Below are 16,370 nucleotides of genomic sequence, written 5' to 3' on the forward strand. Positions count from 1 at the left end.
ATGAAGAAGAGCTGTCACGTGCCCTAGTGGAATGTACATGATGTGTGCCCCACCAAGCCTGTGAAAACTGGGGCCGTGACAACCCCTGTAGCCATGACAGATTCTCAACTCTTTAAAAGAAAATAAGTGAATTTGAGTTGGTTTATATGTTAGTTTTTGTGTTGCTATCTTATTCTTGTTTTTTACCCTTTTTTCCTATTTTATGTTTAATGTTGGAGCTTCAATATGGTTGTACTCACATCCTCAGGGCCCATTTTTTTGGTCAATTATCCTCGAGGATTGAGAGATTTGATGAATTACATAAAACAAAAGTATGGTAATCCATCAATCATCATTACAAAAAATGTAAATTATTCATTAAATCAAACATGTTAATGATCATTTAGACACCACTATATTGTACAACTTTGTTTTTCAATGTTAGGATTTAAGGTTTAAGCATAAGATTACTTGAAGCATTACACACTAGGTATCTAGTTTGGAATACCTAGACTGCTTCAACTAGTATTTACAGAAAACGCTAGGATTTAAAGTTGGCAACAAAGATAGATGACTCCAATAACATATTCATCTCAGTGAATTATTCTTTGAGAGACAAGACAAAGATCGAGTATCTCAACAGGTACCTTACAGGCTTACAAGCAGCTATCAAATAACTATTCATCCTCCCGATCCAGACCAAAGTTACTCATGAAACCACAAAACACCTACATTGTTAGAACTACGCATCCATTAAATGAATAATCTGCTCTTTTTTTAGTAGAAGAATAATTCCCTTTTAAATCTATCTATATCACGGCAATCTTATTTATGCAGTTTGTGTTGTAAGAATTGAACATTAATTTTGCTAGTTACCAACTGGGATCCAAAATGAAAGGAAAATTTTAAAATTTTGAGAGTAGTTTGAATCATTGGTCCCGGCGGGGCTCGAACCCGCGACCTTCGGCTCATAAGACCAACGCTCTAACCAACTGAGCTACGGGACCACAGGAGCAATGTCAAGGGATTGTTTTGCCTAGAAATTGTAAGAGAAATCATTCAACAAGGCCAAGTTAGGTTATGTCACTAGGGCAATGGGTGAACCCACAACCCTAGTTTGCAATATGAAATAGAATGAGAAATTCAATTCAATATCATCCATGTATTTTTATATCAATAATTTAGGATTCAACAAGAAAAACTCAATCCATTCAATCTCATCCATCTCATACACTCTCATATCAATATTCAAGATATTGAAAAATAGAAGACATAATCACAAGATAATACTAAAGCAAATCAAGATATTAATAATAAAAATTAATTAACATAATTAAACATGCAAGATAAGGTTAAGTATATTCATCACTTTCCACTTGATTCTTTTCTCCAATGATCAGTAATTCCTTCTCACAAATTAGTGACTAAAGATATATTAACATATTCATGCAAAAAAATAATTATCACAAATTAGAGCCAATTTGGGTTTCAAAAGATATCCTAAAATCTTCCCACGAAAACCCAAATCTGAAAACTATGTTAAAAAGAGTCACTAGTGAATGGTCACTAATTTGCCACCAATTCGAAGTCTATAATGGAACAAAACTTTGGAAAAATCTAATTGGCAACAAAAGGATCCGGGTACCTTCAATTTGATTAAATTTGACCCATCTAAAAAGCCCTAAATTTGGCTCTCATTCATAAATCACTCGTGAGTGACCTAGAGAATCAAAATGCATCAACCTTAGTATGAAATCTTACCATTACTCCCATACTCAAGGGAAATATTAATATAAGAAAAGATAAGCATCTAGGATACCTATCATTATTCCCTTTCATAGATCCCTCAAAAAAGAAGAGAAGAGAAATTACTCCCACAAACTAAGAAGGGATATTAATACAAGAAAGGAAAGCATCCAAGATACCTAACAACATTCCCTTTTAAGATCTCCACAAAAGAAGATAAGATAAACTCTCATCAACTTTGATTAAAGAGAAAGGTTAAAGAAAACTAATATTTCCTAGTGATTGTGCGAAGATTCGTATCATAAAAACCTTCGGAATGATGGAAATCGCTCCTCTCTTTCGTTTCTCCTTTTCTCCAAAGCCTCCACCTCTTTCTAGCCTTAAAAAAAATGCATTTACGGATGAGATAAAACATAAATAGGGTTTAAAAATCCGAAATTCCAATTTTGCCCCTAAATAGAAAATGGGGTGGGGGTTGGTTCACCCAAACGGCCCAAACTTCTGGTCCATGGTTGGACCTCCAAACGAACTTCGATTTTGATGATTTTTGGCTCGTTAGAAAGGTCTTTGGACGATCTTCGATTTGATACCTTATCCTTGTCAATTGGATTCTTCATCGTTAACATATGGACATTCCAAGATCACCCTTTTTACACTATCGTGACTAATCTTCTCTCTTCATTTAAATTCTAGGAGAGTTTTTGAGTCTTTATAAGGGTCATCTACCAACATTGGTTCAATTTCCAATCATTCGGGCTCGAATTGAATGGTCCACGATTGTCGCCGAATCAAGGCGTAGGTTCTCGGTCTTGAAATCACGGGTAAAAGGGTAGAAATCCTAGGGATTTCATAGATTTTCTGGCTAAGTGATCAACTACAACATTGATTTACCTAGAAATAAAAATATAACACAAAATACAAAATAAAAGCTCTACGATCCAAAATGAAAGGAAAAGTTTAAAATTTTGAGAGTAGTGTGAATCCCCTTGGTCCCGGCGGGGCTCGAACCCGCGACCTTCGGCTCATAAGACCAACGCTCTAACCAACTGAGCTACGAGACCACAAGAGCAATGTCAAGGGATTGTTTTGGCTAGAAATTGTAAGAGAAATCATTCAACAAGGCCAAGTTAGGCTATGTTATTTTTTTTAACTCTAACCTTGATTCTATAGGACTGGGCTAGGATAAGCTAGACATTTAACCCTATCGTTTGATAAAAATAACTTACATTGTGGTACGGTCGGGTAGACCGTAGCGAAACACTCAAACCTAGACAGGGCTTGATCCACCCAAACCATGTTCGTGCCTAGGGTGCATTTAAATTTAAGCCATGAGATGCAAACTTGAACCCCTATCATGTAACATTTGATTGTTGCATCAAAATTCCACAAAATTCTAGGAAGTTTTCAATGTTAGCTCAGATCTTTTTGGTTTGGTTGAATTTTTAATGGGTGTCTGTTGAAGTGTTGTTTCTTAATAAGGTTTTTTTTTTTTTTTTAATCTAGACAAAGCTAGTGATAAGAGTTGAAAATGCCCTGTTTCATTCTATATTTGGTTCCACGACAAATTCCCCTCAAAGAGCTTGCTCTAACTGATATGAAGTCACTCATGGAATTAAAATAGACTCTAGCTCTGACTTCTACAAACCCAACTTATAAGAAGTTAAAAGATTGACAAACTGAAACCAAGTTCCCCAAACCGGCAACTTTCATGATCATTCCATTGAAACCCCCTATTTATGCATTTAGTACTTCATCTGGACATCAAAGAACTGATGTTTACTCTTGTCCAGATTGCATTCTAGCAACCACTGTTCTTCCAACAGAAAATACTCAAACAAGTCCTCCATACATGAAAAGAAGAAGATTCCTCGCAGAGAACGTTACACCCTGTGGCCTCACCGATTAGCACGTGTGGTCCCACCAATATTTGAATTAAATTCTCAGAAGAAAACAAAAAGAAAATTAATTTCGAAACAACACTTCCATTGAAGATGAACCTTACTTAAAAATTCATGTGATTTTATAATTTTAGTGCAACAGGTAAAACCCTCATTAACAAGTATCACCTTACAGTAAAGATCATTATTGTTTCATTCTTTTGTATAAATTCCAAAAATTACGACACACACACAGAAATTCTTTTTTTTTTTTTCCTTTCCCAAATCATTGTTCCTACTGTTTAAACCTAAATTTATACTATGAAACAATTTGTCTTCACCACGATTCACATTTTAATGGACTTAGGAGGGCCTATTTGGTTATCTAATTCTAGAGATTTCAAATCTCTGGATTCATGAATTAGAAATTTATACTTGGTTATAAAATATTCATGGATTCGTGAAATCCAAGGATTCACTTTTTTGCCTAAAAACGTGAATTAAATCATTCTTGGGTATTGGTTGAAATAAATGGATTCCCCCATAAACAAAAAATTGATGAAATTTGAGGATTCTCGCGGAATAACTCAACGAAACTCTATGAACTTTAATAAATTTGAGGCTAACCAAACAATTAACTTTTAAAATCATGAATCTATAGATTTGAAATCTATACGGACATTTGAAGTCTCATTTCATTTCAAATCATTAGATTCATATAGCCAAACAGGCCGTTAGGAACAAAGAAATAAGATCTCAAAAAGTAATTCATTCACAAACCTTTTTTATCTAAATCTTCATCACATTTTAAATGGAGACATTCGTACCTTTTCAAATACAAAATTGATTCTAAAATATAAGATTTTAAAAATATAGTTGGCATTAAATATAATTTCTATAAATGAAGTAATGTATTATTAGTTTTAATGAAGGACAAAATAGATAAAGCAAATTACACTAGCACTCCAAAATGGAGGCCTTAAAGCACTAACACTTGACTTTATGTTTAAAAAGCACAGAAACCCCAAAATTGAATTTTGGTTGGATATATTTGTTATCATTGAAAACAGTTAAATCACTCTTTATTTTCAAAAATATCCCTATAATAAATAGTGTCTGAAAGGTTTTCAGTGACAAATTGGACAAATATATCAAATGAAAATCCGATTTTGGGTTCTCTGTGTTTTTTAAACATAAAGTGGGATGTCAGTAATTTAGCCTTTAAGACTTCCATTTTAGGGTATCAATGCAATTTGCTCAAATAAATATTCCATATCCAATATTAACAACCACTTAACACCATTAGAAGTGAAAGGAACAATAATAATTTTATAAATAACAAACTATAATTTATAATAAAACCAAAGTTTTGGGGCAATAACAATTATCCCTAATTAAATCCTACCCTTTTCCTTTTTGCCCAAAATAAAACCTACACAAAGAGCATTCCATTTATTTCTTTAAATTATTTTTCCCAATTGAATTTTTTTGGGGGGGGGGGGGGGGGGGGGTAAAATTGCAATTGAATAGAAATTTAGAATTACGATACGAAAGTGACCGAGTCGTGCCTGTCTCGGGCGTGCTCGCCTGGGTCAAAACTCGGATTAACAGGGTTGTGATATGTTCTTGTTTCATCAAATTCCCCCCTCTCGATCCCTGTTTTTCTTTCATCAATGGAGTCTCTCTTAGCCAACTATGCTTCTTCAGACGACGAAGAACAGCAGCAAATCCCCTCGAAAGCTACTTCCAGTTTTGACGAACCAACCTCCGTTTCTAGAGAACCCCCTAAGCTTTCTTCCTTTCTTCCCCAACCTAAATCCCATTCTTCTCTCTTCTCCTCCCTTCCTACTCCCAAGTCTCACCACCCAAATCCAGAAACCCCTACAAACCCTTCATCTTCAAAACCCAGTCCTGAACCCACCGAACCTAATTCCGTTTTCTCTTCCCTTCCCCCTCCCAAGTCTAGCCTCCCAAACCCATTAGCACTCACGAATTCTTCAGCTTCAGGTTCCAATCCCAAAAGGGTTGTTCAGTTCAGGCCTCCCATAAGCCAATCTCTGCTGTCCCGAGATGTCGACGATGATGAAGACGAGGATGATGAGGAAAAGGAGAGAAAACCCACCAAGGAATTTAACTCCTCAGAGCCGGTCTCCTCTGTGAAATCTTTCTTTTCCAGTCTACCAGCTCCCAAGAACTCGCTGGGTTCAGGTACTTCGTCACTGGGCTCTGGTCGGAGATCTATTGTCGAAGCCGATGCATCGATATCGAATTCCAATAGTTCAAGGCAGGAGAAGGAAACCGGCACTAGTAGAGACCTGGGGAGTCATGAGGGAAGTTGGGTTGATGGGTCTTCTGCGCCAACTGGAGCGATGGATGCTTCTTCGGAATCGTCGTTTGCAGGAGCTGAAACCACGAATTGGGTTCCGGGAAATAATCCTTATGAGAACTATGACTATCAGAATTATGGGAACTATGTGGGCTATGGGGACTACAGTACCTATGTGGATGGGACCTATGGTACCTACGAGGGTAATCAGGTGGATGAATCCACACAGATGACGACGACATGGGCAACACCAGAGATTTCAGGGGCAACTGAAACTGCGGTGGGCATGCCTAGGAAGAGAGGAAGGAATGACATACCTGCGGAAATAGTTGAGGTGAAGCAGGATGAGTTGACAAAAAATAGACCAAGGGAGGACCAGGTGAAATTGACAGGGATAGCTTTTGGGCCTGCTTACCAGGTACCATACATGGCCTCGTGTATTTCTGTTTCCTCTAAGCTAAAAGTGGTGAATTTAATGTTTGTATGATCTTTCGTTTCTTGATAGTTTTGCTATTTTTGGAACTCTCTTTCATTGTTTTATTTTTGCTATTGAATTGTAATACCTGCATACTCTTAGTAATGGATTCCTAGATAACATTATGTTGTTCCTAAAAGAACAAGGATCATCAACTGATCTAGTGAATCGCGCAGTACAGTCCTTCAGTATTGTAGGCCCTTGTATTGTGCAACCTCAAGTCAAATTCCTTATACTAGCAATATTCGTTGGCTACACATATTGATGTGAAGCAGGATCTAGGGTTTTACTGAATGATGTAATGCCTAGATCTAGGCTCACCTCAAGATCCTCTTCAATGAAGGAAACCAACAGAATATGGTGTCCTAGGGTTGGGAAAGGGATAGGGTTATATTCAGTTGATTGCTGAAGGAGATCTAAGGTTTTCAATGTTTTTAGGGTTTAGGGTTACTTAAAGAAGAAGACAAGTTGCAGAAAATACTAGGGTCTAAAGGGGAAGAATGAGCTGGAACTTTAGGTTCAAGGTGGGGTATAGGGAAGGGATTCTATTTCCTATTAGAGGTACGTAGGGGGTAAGGGTATTCTAGGGTTTTAGGTTAAGTTTATTTTCTGGTTTTGAACTTTCTGGAAAAGTTCTAAGCTGCCTCAGGTTAGAGAAGAATAAAAGGTGAAGGGAGGGGCTGTAACTAAGGTTTAGGGCTAGAGGTGGGTAGGTGTTTAACTAATATTGAAGGAGGAGGGATCCTAACGCTGCCGCTGGGATGCAAAGGGGTTGGGGGATGTCTGTGATGGGGGAGGAATGCTGGAATTGCAGAAAGCTAGGTTATGGAAGTAAGGGGGAATTTGCAGATTGAGTAGGAGAAGGGAGAATGGGTTGGGATGAAGGGTAGGGGGTGGTACTTGGAGTTGAAGAAAGCTTGCTGGAATTCAAAATCTTCTGCAAATATCACACTCTTAAAAGCTGCCTTAGGCTCCCACTAGGGAACCCACAACTCCCGGATGCCTTCAACATTCAATCTCAATTTTATTTATCAATTCAACTTGCTGACTATAGAGTATGAAGGCTTATTTATAGCCTTTAAAAAGAAAACAAGATAGGGCTCAACTTAAGAAACCAACTTGGATTCTAACTTGCAATCCAACTATAATTTAAATTCCTACTTGGCTAAAGATTTTTACTTATAGAAGAATTCTATCATATCTCACACTAGAAGGATCCAAATTGAAATATAAGAGCACTATACATTGTGTCGGCGATATATCGCCGTGTCGCTAGGGGGCGACACGACTCCCCCCAGCGACACGACATGTACAATATGTCGGCAGGGCGATATATCGCCAAAAAGTCGATATATTTTTTCGGTGATATATCGCTACATTCCCCATCTATAACAGTATTTCATTCGTTTTTCGCCGATTTTTGCCAAAGTGACTTAGGACCTCTACAGGCTCCGGGGGCACTACCCCCACACCCCTGTTGAGGCGGCCTCCCCTAGACCCCCACCCGCTCATTTGTCCATCGGCAACAATATGTGAAGCATGAGCCATACTCATTACTCAACATAATTGTATAATGAATTGTAAACTTTAGTACATCTCTTTACTAGCTATGTATTTGTGTTCTCTTTGCATATTTACATTAGTTTATATTAATTTTTCAAACTTCCAATTTTGCCCGCATATAGCCGGACATGTGCCAATTAGAAACTTTAGATTTGGTGATGTTTTAGGTCAAAATAACACTTCCATATTTATTGGCCTCAAATTAGGCAACACGTCAAATTTCATGTTAAAATGACCCCAAATACCCTTCAAAACAGGGGATCGATTTTTCATCGAACCCTTGCAAAAAATCGGGCAACATGTAGCCCGTGTCATAGGGACCGACACGGCAACACCCGGTCGATCCATGTATAAGAGTAGATATGGAATCCTTGAAAGAAGTAGACTGAAATTAGGGGACCCCCTTACAACTCAGGAATCCCACCCTAACAAGGACTCTTCAAACTCAACAAAATTAAAAGTAAATGTAAGGTCCCAAAAACATATTGGTCCTAATGAAACCCTAAGTTGACTCAACTGAAAAAGAAGTGCAAAATTATCAAAATACCCCTATACTTGGATGAATTTTCTTGGGTTGCTGGTAGGGCTTTAGGATGCTGATGAGCCCCTTGGGCCCTCATTAGGTGGTCTTGGATCTGGTTTACATCACATATCTTGCTTCACCATTCCACTCTATTTATGCTCATATGACCCATTTCATCTTTGCCCCTTTGCGTTATCTCCTTGTGCTTGTCATTTCCATCTCTCTACTTTATGTCCAATCAATTATTACTTGTGCATTTGTTTATTACGAGTGTCTGGGGACCATATATGAAACACCTTCATTATCTTATAAATCCATGTTGTCATCCAATATCCCTCTGCATGTATTCAATTTTGTTCCATCCTTAGTAGTCTTTTCAGTCCATCCATCTCAATGTTACTTCTTTGCACCTTTATGACCTTTTTGTTTCAGTTCTATGTGCCACTTGTAGCTGCCTTATAATCTGCCTCTAGGCTTTATGCAATGCATTTACAAGTAAATATGCGTTAGCTTCATCTGGATTCATTCAACTTGATTTTATAATTTAAGTATATCCTGCTCAATATTCCCTCCTCAGTACTAACTGAAGTGGCTAAGGTTTTACACACACCCAGAAAAAATTGCTCCAAGTTTTTGTTGTCACCCATCTTGATAATTTTTTCATGCTTACTTTTACTAAATTTTTACTTTGTGTTCTCCTAATTTATCTGGCTAATCTGATAGCCTGTTGATTCTAATGGTTTGGTCCGTAATTCTGTTAATGGCATTTAATCCTCCTTTTTCCTTATCAACTAAGACTGTTCATTGGCTAGCAAAATCTAAACTGTGGGATTTTATCCCATATATGAATAGCAAAACATCTTACAAGATATATCAATCTTGTCCCTTTTTTTCCCTTAGATACTCTTGAACAAGTACATTTCTATGAGTAATAAATCTCATATAATGATGATTGTCTGACCTTTTTAAAAGGTTTGAGAAATTAAGAACTCCTACAAAGTTGGGACAAGCTGCAATTTCAATTTTAGCAGTTTACATAATACCACTTGACTTAAGGGGTGCTTGTTGAATGGGTTGGCCCAGGAGGGGGCCCCCAAACAGGGGGGAAAAACCCAAAAAAAAAAAGGGTTTAAAAAAAAAGAAGAAAAAAAAACAACCCCCCCCCCCCGAGGGGTGTCAAAATTGTTGAAATGCAATGCTTGCTTTCATGTTTGTGTCACGAGTTACTTTTGGGATTCAACTCCACGTAATTTTACTGGTACAATCTTGGATACCACCAGTCTGATAAAAGGGTTCCATTGGTTACCTTAATTTCTTCACTCCTGTTGTGAATTTTGATTTTGTTTTCTGAGGCTTGGGGATCAGAAGTTCCTTTGAAGGTGAAATCATTTGCAGGTAGCAGATGATAACAGTGTGCTAAGTGTTGATAATCTACTAGGAAGATACTACAGACTTACAATTAGATGGATGCTTTCAAGGGCATGATTCTAGACTGCATTTCTTTATCATCCATTGGTGCTAACTATGATGGGGTCCTTCTTCTTCTTCTTCTTTCTTTCTTTCTTTCTTTCTTTTTTTTTTCTTTATTATTTTTTTTATGTATACCATGGTTACATGCATGCAGCTAGGTTACAATAGAATAATGAAGGTGATTTATACTTATGATTTTATATATGCAGCTTTAGATTATGTAGGTAGATATTATATAAGTGGTAGAAGTTGTAGCCATAATAGTTGTTGTATCGTAATGAGAATCGTGGGCAATGTCTAGAAGATAGAAAGAGTTGAGGGCAATTAATTTGAAGTTATGGTGTCCCCTATTTATTCTCTCTACTAGTAAATATGAAATTAGAATTATAACCCAATTAATCCGCTTATGCAAACGAGGCAGCGTTTCCTTAAAAGAGCTCGCCCTAGTATTTTTCTACCAGCTATCTCTTAGGCAAGAAAATTGTTGATGAGAAGAAGGGAACCATGTATGTACCAGACCGGTATTAGAGGAAGGGAATGGACGGCAGAGTCAATATGCCCAGAAGATGACATTAAATCACTCAATGAGGAATAGAAGCTGTTATAACCCAACCCATATTTTGAGTTAATGTTAATTTTTATGTAAGATTCACTAATTTTAACCTTGGATATTTCAACATGAGATCTTATTCCCAGAGACCATGAGCTAATTTGGTCAAAACCAATGCAGATGATGAAATCGCACTAAGGGTATTTTAGGGAATGTCATCAAGATTTAACTTAGCATCCTGTGAATTATTGAAGATCTTCGAGGGAGATTTGGAGTAAACTAGAGATATGGGATTTGTTGAGGAGTTAATTATCTTTGTGGTGATCTAAAGAACTCCTTATTTGGATTCTGGATGAGGAGGTTATGTTGGAACCGTTACTGAAATCACTAATAGGCTAATTAATGCGATTAAATCACATTAAACCTTTGTGGGTCCACATGGCTGAAACTGGACAATTTCATCTATATTCCTATACTTGGTGGACCAACTGAACTTGTTTCCCCTTATGAGACCTTATCAATTAGGGTTATCAGCATCATAAAGTAAGGCCAAACTGTAACTTTAGTGAAAAGTGTTATCTGACCAGCCAAACCAACCCTAGTTGATGCAGTTGTTTTTAAATAGAGAACTTTTGGGTCTTACCGCTGAGCGTTGCAAAATGTGAACTGCGAAGGACAACCAAACTGTGGGGAAGGAGGTTGAAGAGAAGGAAGGGTAGGAGAAGAGAAGGAGAAGGAGGAAGGAAGCTCGATCCTTTGTGATCTGTCTAGCTTGGAACCTTGGTAGGTACCACTTACATCATCTCCTTTCTTCTCCTTTGTTTAAAATTTGGAGCCTTGGGAAACTTAGATTGTAAGTTTTGGATTGAGGGGGTACTCTACATCCCAATTTGTTGACCCAATCAATTGACATGTGAGACCCCTTCTTGTTGCGAATTGAGACTTGAAACCCTGGGAGTTTGAGTTGGTTAATTCAGAGTTTCCACCCCTGTGATTGAGGCACTAATGTGTTATATCTCATTGGTAATACATGTGGGACAACAAGCTCGCTTATGCCTGCTTTACCTCCAGCTGAATCTAGGTATACCCTAACTAAATTGGGGTTTTGCCTAGTTGGAACCTAGCATATCGCTGCCTTCTACGCTAGAAACTGTCTTGTCTGTTTGAACCTGTCAACCTGGTGGACTCTGCATCACGTGGAGCAACCTACAAGAACTAGTTGAGTGAGGTGATTCATGTAGATAGTTAGATACCATATGCTTGTAGTCTCTTGTCAAGACACAACAGGCATGGGCATCAAGCTTAGGGCATTGTATTGCTAATTGAATCGTTAGATCTATTTCCCTCATTTGTTAGGATGGACTACTATGCATAGGTTGATTCATGTTGGTTTCCCTTCCATTTGCTATGTATTATTATTATTATTATTATCTCATCTTCATCGTCATTATTATTAGATGATGACAGGCTATGATTGCTTGATTGCTTATCTTATGCCTTCTTTGCTTTTTTTCATGTTAAGATGTTTCAGTTAATTGACTATGATATGAAGATGAGATAAATCATGATTTAAGTAACGAAATGGATGTTGACAACATGAGATGAATGATATGATTAAGAGATGAGATGGCATGGGATGGGATGGGATGGGATGAGAGGGTATGGTGGGTCCTTAAGTAGAGTCATACCGCGAGTTGTTAAATACTGCATGAAGAAATTGCTTGCAGGCTTTGAATTTGGGGATTTTGCTGTGACTGAGTAGAAGGCACCAGTATAATACTAACTCTTTTGCATTCCCAAACCAAAATCAGCCATAGAACGGCTGTGTCCGACTGAGTTCAGTGCCATATCTCATTGTTGTGGTGAGTTTAGGGTCATAGATGACTAGTTGAGTTTGATAAGAGAACGCATAGCTTTGTGGCAGTCTGGATGCCGGATAATCCAGATCTGGGATAGGGCTGCTAGGGTGGGCTTTCATGTAAGGAGAAGTCAAAGAATAGTAAGAAAGGGAAGGAGATATCACATAAGAAAAGGGGGAATAAGGATATATTTTCACACACCGGCCAATATTCTCTCACAAACATAAACTCAAATCATATTTTTATTCTCTGTCTAATGATGGGGGATTACATCATATATGTAGGAAATTAGAAGTCTCCTAAATTAGGCTAATTATTTGACTAGGACACTAACTTAGATAAGGAAACTAAATAAGTAGAAACCAAAATTCCTAAAAATCTGACTTCTAAAATAAATTAAATAAAAATACAATGACTTGGAGTATTTGGCATGGTAATTGAAGTTGAGATCATATTCCTTGATATAGGAACCTCAGACCTCATTGGTCTTACTAGACATTCCATCCCTGATCATTTGTGGGTCTCTTCTCCTTAAAATTTTTTACTTCCAGTCTACTTCATGGATCCATGAGCCAACCTCTTTTGGTTAGGATAAGGTTGAGTTGTTGTTGGTTTTTGCATGGAAGGTTATTACTTGCCTAATTATATTCTATTGCATTGATATGGTTGCAATGTTGCGTATGTGCATAATTGTATAAATTGCTGTATTGTGAGTATTCCAATTTTGTATGTCTAGGCAACTCTTAGGTGCCACCCACCTCAATGCCTTGGGTTTCTTAGTCATCTTGACCATGGTAAAGAATGATTGATCTTTCTTCAATATTGTAGATGTACTAAGAATAGTTGCAAGTGAAAATCCAGTTAAAATCCACAAAAAAAGTGGCAAAAATTGAGAGTTCCAGCGAAATATAGCTTGATCCAGGGTGAGATATGGCGAGATCTCGAGCGAGATATCTAGATCTCGCCATATCTCGCCGAGATCTCCTACCATAATCTTGACAACTGAAGGTTATTATGTGCTAGACTCTCACCCTGCTAATATTTCCATGGTTATGCAGCTTGCTATCACTAGATTGAATGAATTAGATATAGAATATGTTAGGATGATATGGTAAGGGATTTGTCCACAAACTCCTTTTTACAACAAATCCTGATTAATGGTCAGTTCTCTTAAATTCATAGCTGCATTTTAGAGGAACCTAAATTGGAAGGTGTTTATGTGTTAATATTTGTAGGCAAGATTTTTAGGGGGAAAAAATTGTAGGCAAGGTTTGCCACTAACAAACTCAGAATAGGGAGCATATGTTTGCAAGAATGTTGGTAGATTATTGCTGAAGAATTTGTGAATCAGATGTATGGCACTAGTTAGTTTTTGAGGTGGATTAACTGATGCTTGTGGAGATGGGCGATTTTTTTTTCCAACATGATTCATCTCATTAGCAAGACATCCTTATCTTTTCTGGGCAAGGAAAGTGTGTAGTTGTTACAAAACAGAGTTAATAGTGTACTGACCATTCAGATTGCAGGACCCTTTTAATTTTTATTTCTGTATAATAAAAGTAGAGCAAGGTAATACTCTACTGACCGTTCAAATTGAAGAATCTTAATCCCATTTAGGCTGTGAAAAACATTTTTATATTCTTCAATCATTATCATAGAAAGCAGTCAACGTATTGGAAAACACCCCCCCCCCCGGCGGGAGGGGGAGGAGCATTTTCCCAACTAAATGAGGTTGGGTACATGGATCCTTACCTTCCAATCAGCTCTTTTTAAGATCAATACTAGATACAAGGCCTAAGCTATGCATATCTTTTCTCACCATCCCTTTTAAGATTATCGTAAATAACATTGCTATATTATCTAGTACCTGTTTTCTGTTTGGATAATTTTTAAGTCCTTTTGTAGATGCCTGGTGGCTCCATTTCTGATTGAAGTTCTTATCAGTTGATCACATAGTTATTGCACCTGTTGAATAGGAAGCAGAGGCTGTGCTTTCTGATTCAAATTAATAGAAGTTATATCTTTACTACTATATCTTTTCTTGGGTTCATAGCTCAGTTGGTTCTTGTTGAACAAGTTTTCTGACCCTTCCCCTCAAATGAATAAATTAATAAATTAATTTTCAGTAATGCTTTATGTTTGAGATGTCTTAAAAAATGTCAACTGAATGTAATTTATTAATCAGAACTTGGTGGTTGAACAATTTGTTGAACCAGTGATCTTGAAGAAAAAAATATATATTTAGAGTCCTGCTTCCCCTTCAAATATAAAATATCCACTTCATCTCATGCCAGTGAGAAAAAGCTAGTTTTTGCGTTAAGTGCTTCTCTGAAGCTACAGTGTTTCCCACTCCCTCAGAATGGCGGTTTTTAGTCATTTTTCTAAGAAAAATAAACATGTGAGAATGTGTAGTAAATCTGTAGGTTCAGAGACACTATTCCGCATGTCTGTTGTAAAATTGAACATTGGTTTCTTTCCTTGTGCTCAAGTGTTTTCTAAACGTGGAATAACTGTGTCATGGCTAGCTTTTTTCCAGAAAAATAGATATTCTTGTTTAGTAGACAGTAAAGGAAAAATAATGCACTAAATCATAAGATTTTCTCATGTAGGCTGTTTCGAGTAAGGGGAAGCCTACAAAGCTACACAAGAGGAAGCACCAGATTGGATCTTTATATTTCGATATGAAGCAGAAGGAGATGGAACTTGCAGGATCGTCGTGCCAGAGGCTACCTAACAAAAGCTGAAACACAGGCCAAATATGGTTGGTGAGTTGAAATGCGGCTGCTCACTATGGTCCAAGCTTTTATAGCATTGGAAGCAAAAACATGATTTCCTTGATACAGACTTACAGTGTAACTGTTTATCTATAGCCAACTGACTGAAGTGTGGTTCCTGTTCGTACTTGGTGCCAAGGGTCGATTTATCTTGTTTCCCATCTATCTTGTAGAGCATGTTATGTGTAAGGGAGCCTCTTGGTCTTTCCTGTCTCAGATTTATTGGAAGCCTCTTTTCACATATCCCCACATGAGGACCTCTAAAATGTAGATCCATTGGAGATGATGGTTGCTTGGGATCTCATACTTACAGAAGCTGATAAAATTGGGCAGGGAAGGCATTCAACATCTTTGATGCCAAAATAGAACTACTGGTTCTTATTTCTAAACAACTTGCTCTGGAGATAAACTAGAGGCATGGGTTTTGGTCTTGTTGTCTCTAGTTAGTAGTGTAGGATAAATTGAGGCAACAATTTAGCAGTTCCCAGTGCGTGGTTTGACCTTCAATTACCTCACTTGGATTTTGATCCTCTATTGCTGACGTTTCTGTTGTTTTGTGCCCATCACTTGGATTGCCCCCTGTGTTGATAAAATAAGAATTTTTTCCCCCTGGTTTACAGGTGAATTTCTCAGTGATCATTGGATGGTTTTCCCTTTTCTTAAATGAATGTCATCATGTAAGAGATGGCCAGCAGAGCACCAGAGGTGTTAAGGTGCAAAAAGCAGCCCATCCTGGTTAACCCAATCAATTAGCTTTACTGGTAGTAAGTTCAAGGAGGTTATGGTTGGAATCTCCACCCTTATTACACCTTTTCCCTCCCTGCTGGGCTATTGGCTCCTGTTGCTATGACTGGTTGATGATTTTGGTCTCATAATTCTTTGGTCAATCAAACTTAAAATATTTTATATTTCATTTTCCTTTTCACTAATAATAATCAAAAATTAAAAAGAAAGTTGGAAAAATATATTCCAAACTTTCCATTTTATACATTTTTTTTTTTTGGAGGGGGAGATAAATCCTTCTCTTTAAAGAACTTAAATGGAATATGGTTTTATCAATTTGCAAAAATAGAAACTAATACACAATTTGAAAACTCGAATCATCGTTTACAGAGGTATTCGAGAGGATCATCGAGAAACTACAAGAAGTTGGTAAACAAGAGGGAATTTGGTGAAAATCCATAGGTTTCAGAAAACGAACCATCATATGTTTGTTTAATTGTATACT

At 37.3% G+C, this 16,370-nt stretch overlaps 1 protein-coding gene and 2 non-coding genes across 3 annotated transcripts; 1 reads left to right on the plus strand and 2 right to left on the minus strand.

Moving 5' to 3' along the window:
* Window positions 1-912: 912 nt before the first annotated feature.
* TRNAI-UAU (transfer RNA isoleucine (anticodon UAU)) lies at window positions 913-986 on the minus strand. Its single transcript has one exon. It is a non-coding gene; the product is annotated as a tRNA-Ile (tRNA).
* A 1,726-nt stretch (window positions 987-2,712) lies between these two features.
* TRNAI-UAU (transfer RNA isoleucine (anticodon UAU)) lies at window positions 2,713-2,786 on the minus strand. Its single transcript has one exon. It is a non-coding gene; the product is annotated as a tRNA-Ile (tRNA).
* Window positions 2,787-5,211: 2,425 nt separating this feature from the next.
* On the plus strand, window positions 5,212-15,898 carry LOC149006540 (mitotic checkpoint protein PRCC-carboxy-term protein). Its single transcript, XM_089166916.1, is given in 3 exon segments — window positions 5,212-6,346; window positions 14,978-15,076; window positions 15,078-15,898. Coding segments are annotated over 3 exon segments (1,230 nt in total). The 5' UTR covers window positions 5,212-5,275; the 3' UTR covers window positions 15,138-15,898.
* Window positions 15,899-16,370: the final 472 nt, after the last annotated feature.

This window comes from Hakea prostrata, chromosome 8, assembly GCF_041222555.1.
Source record: "Hakea prostrata isolate BN-2017 chromosome 8, UWA_Hpros_2, whole genome shotgun sequence".
NCBI classification, from domain to species: Eukaryota; Viridiplantae; Streptophyta; class Magnoliopsida; order Proteales; family Proteaceae; genus Hakea; species Hakea prostrata.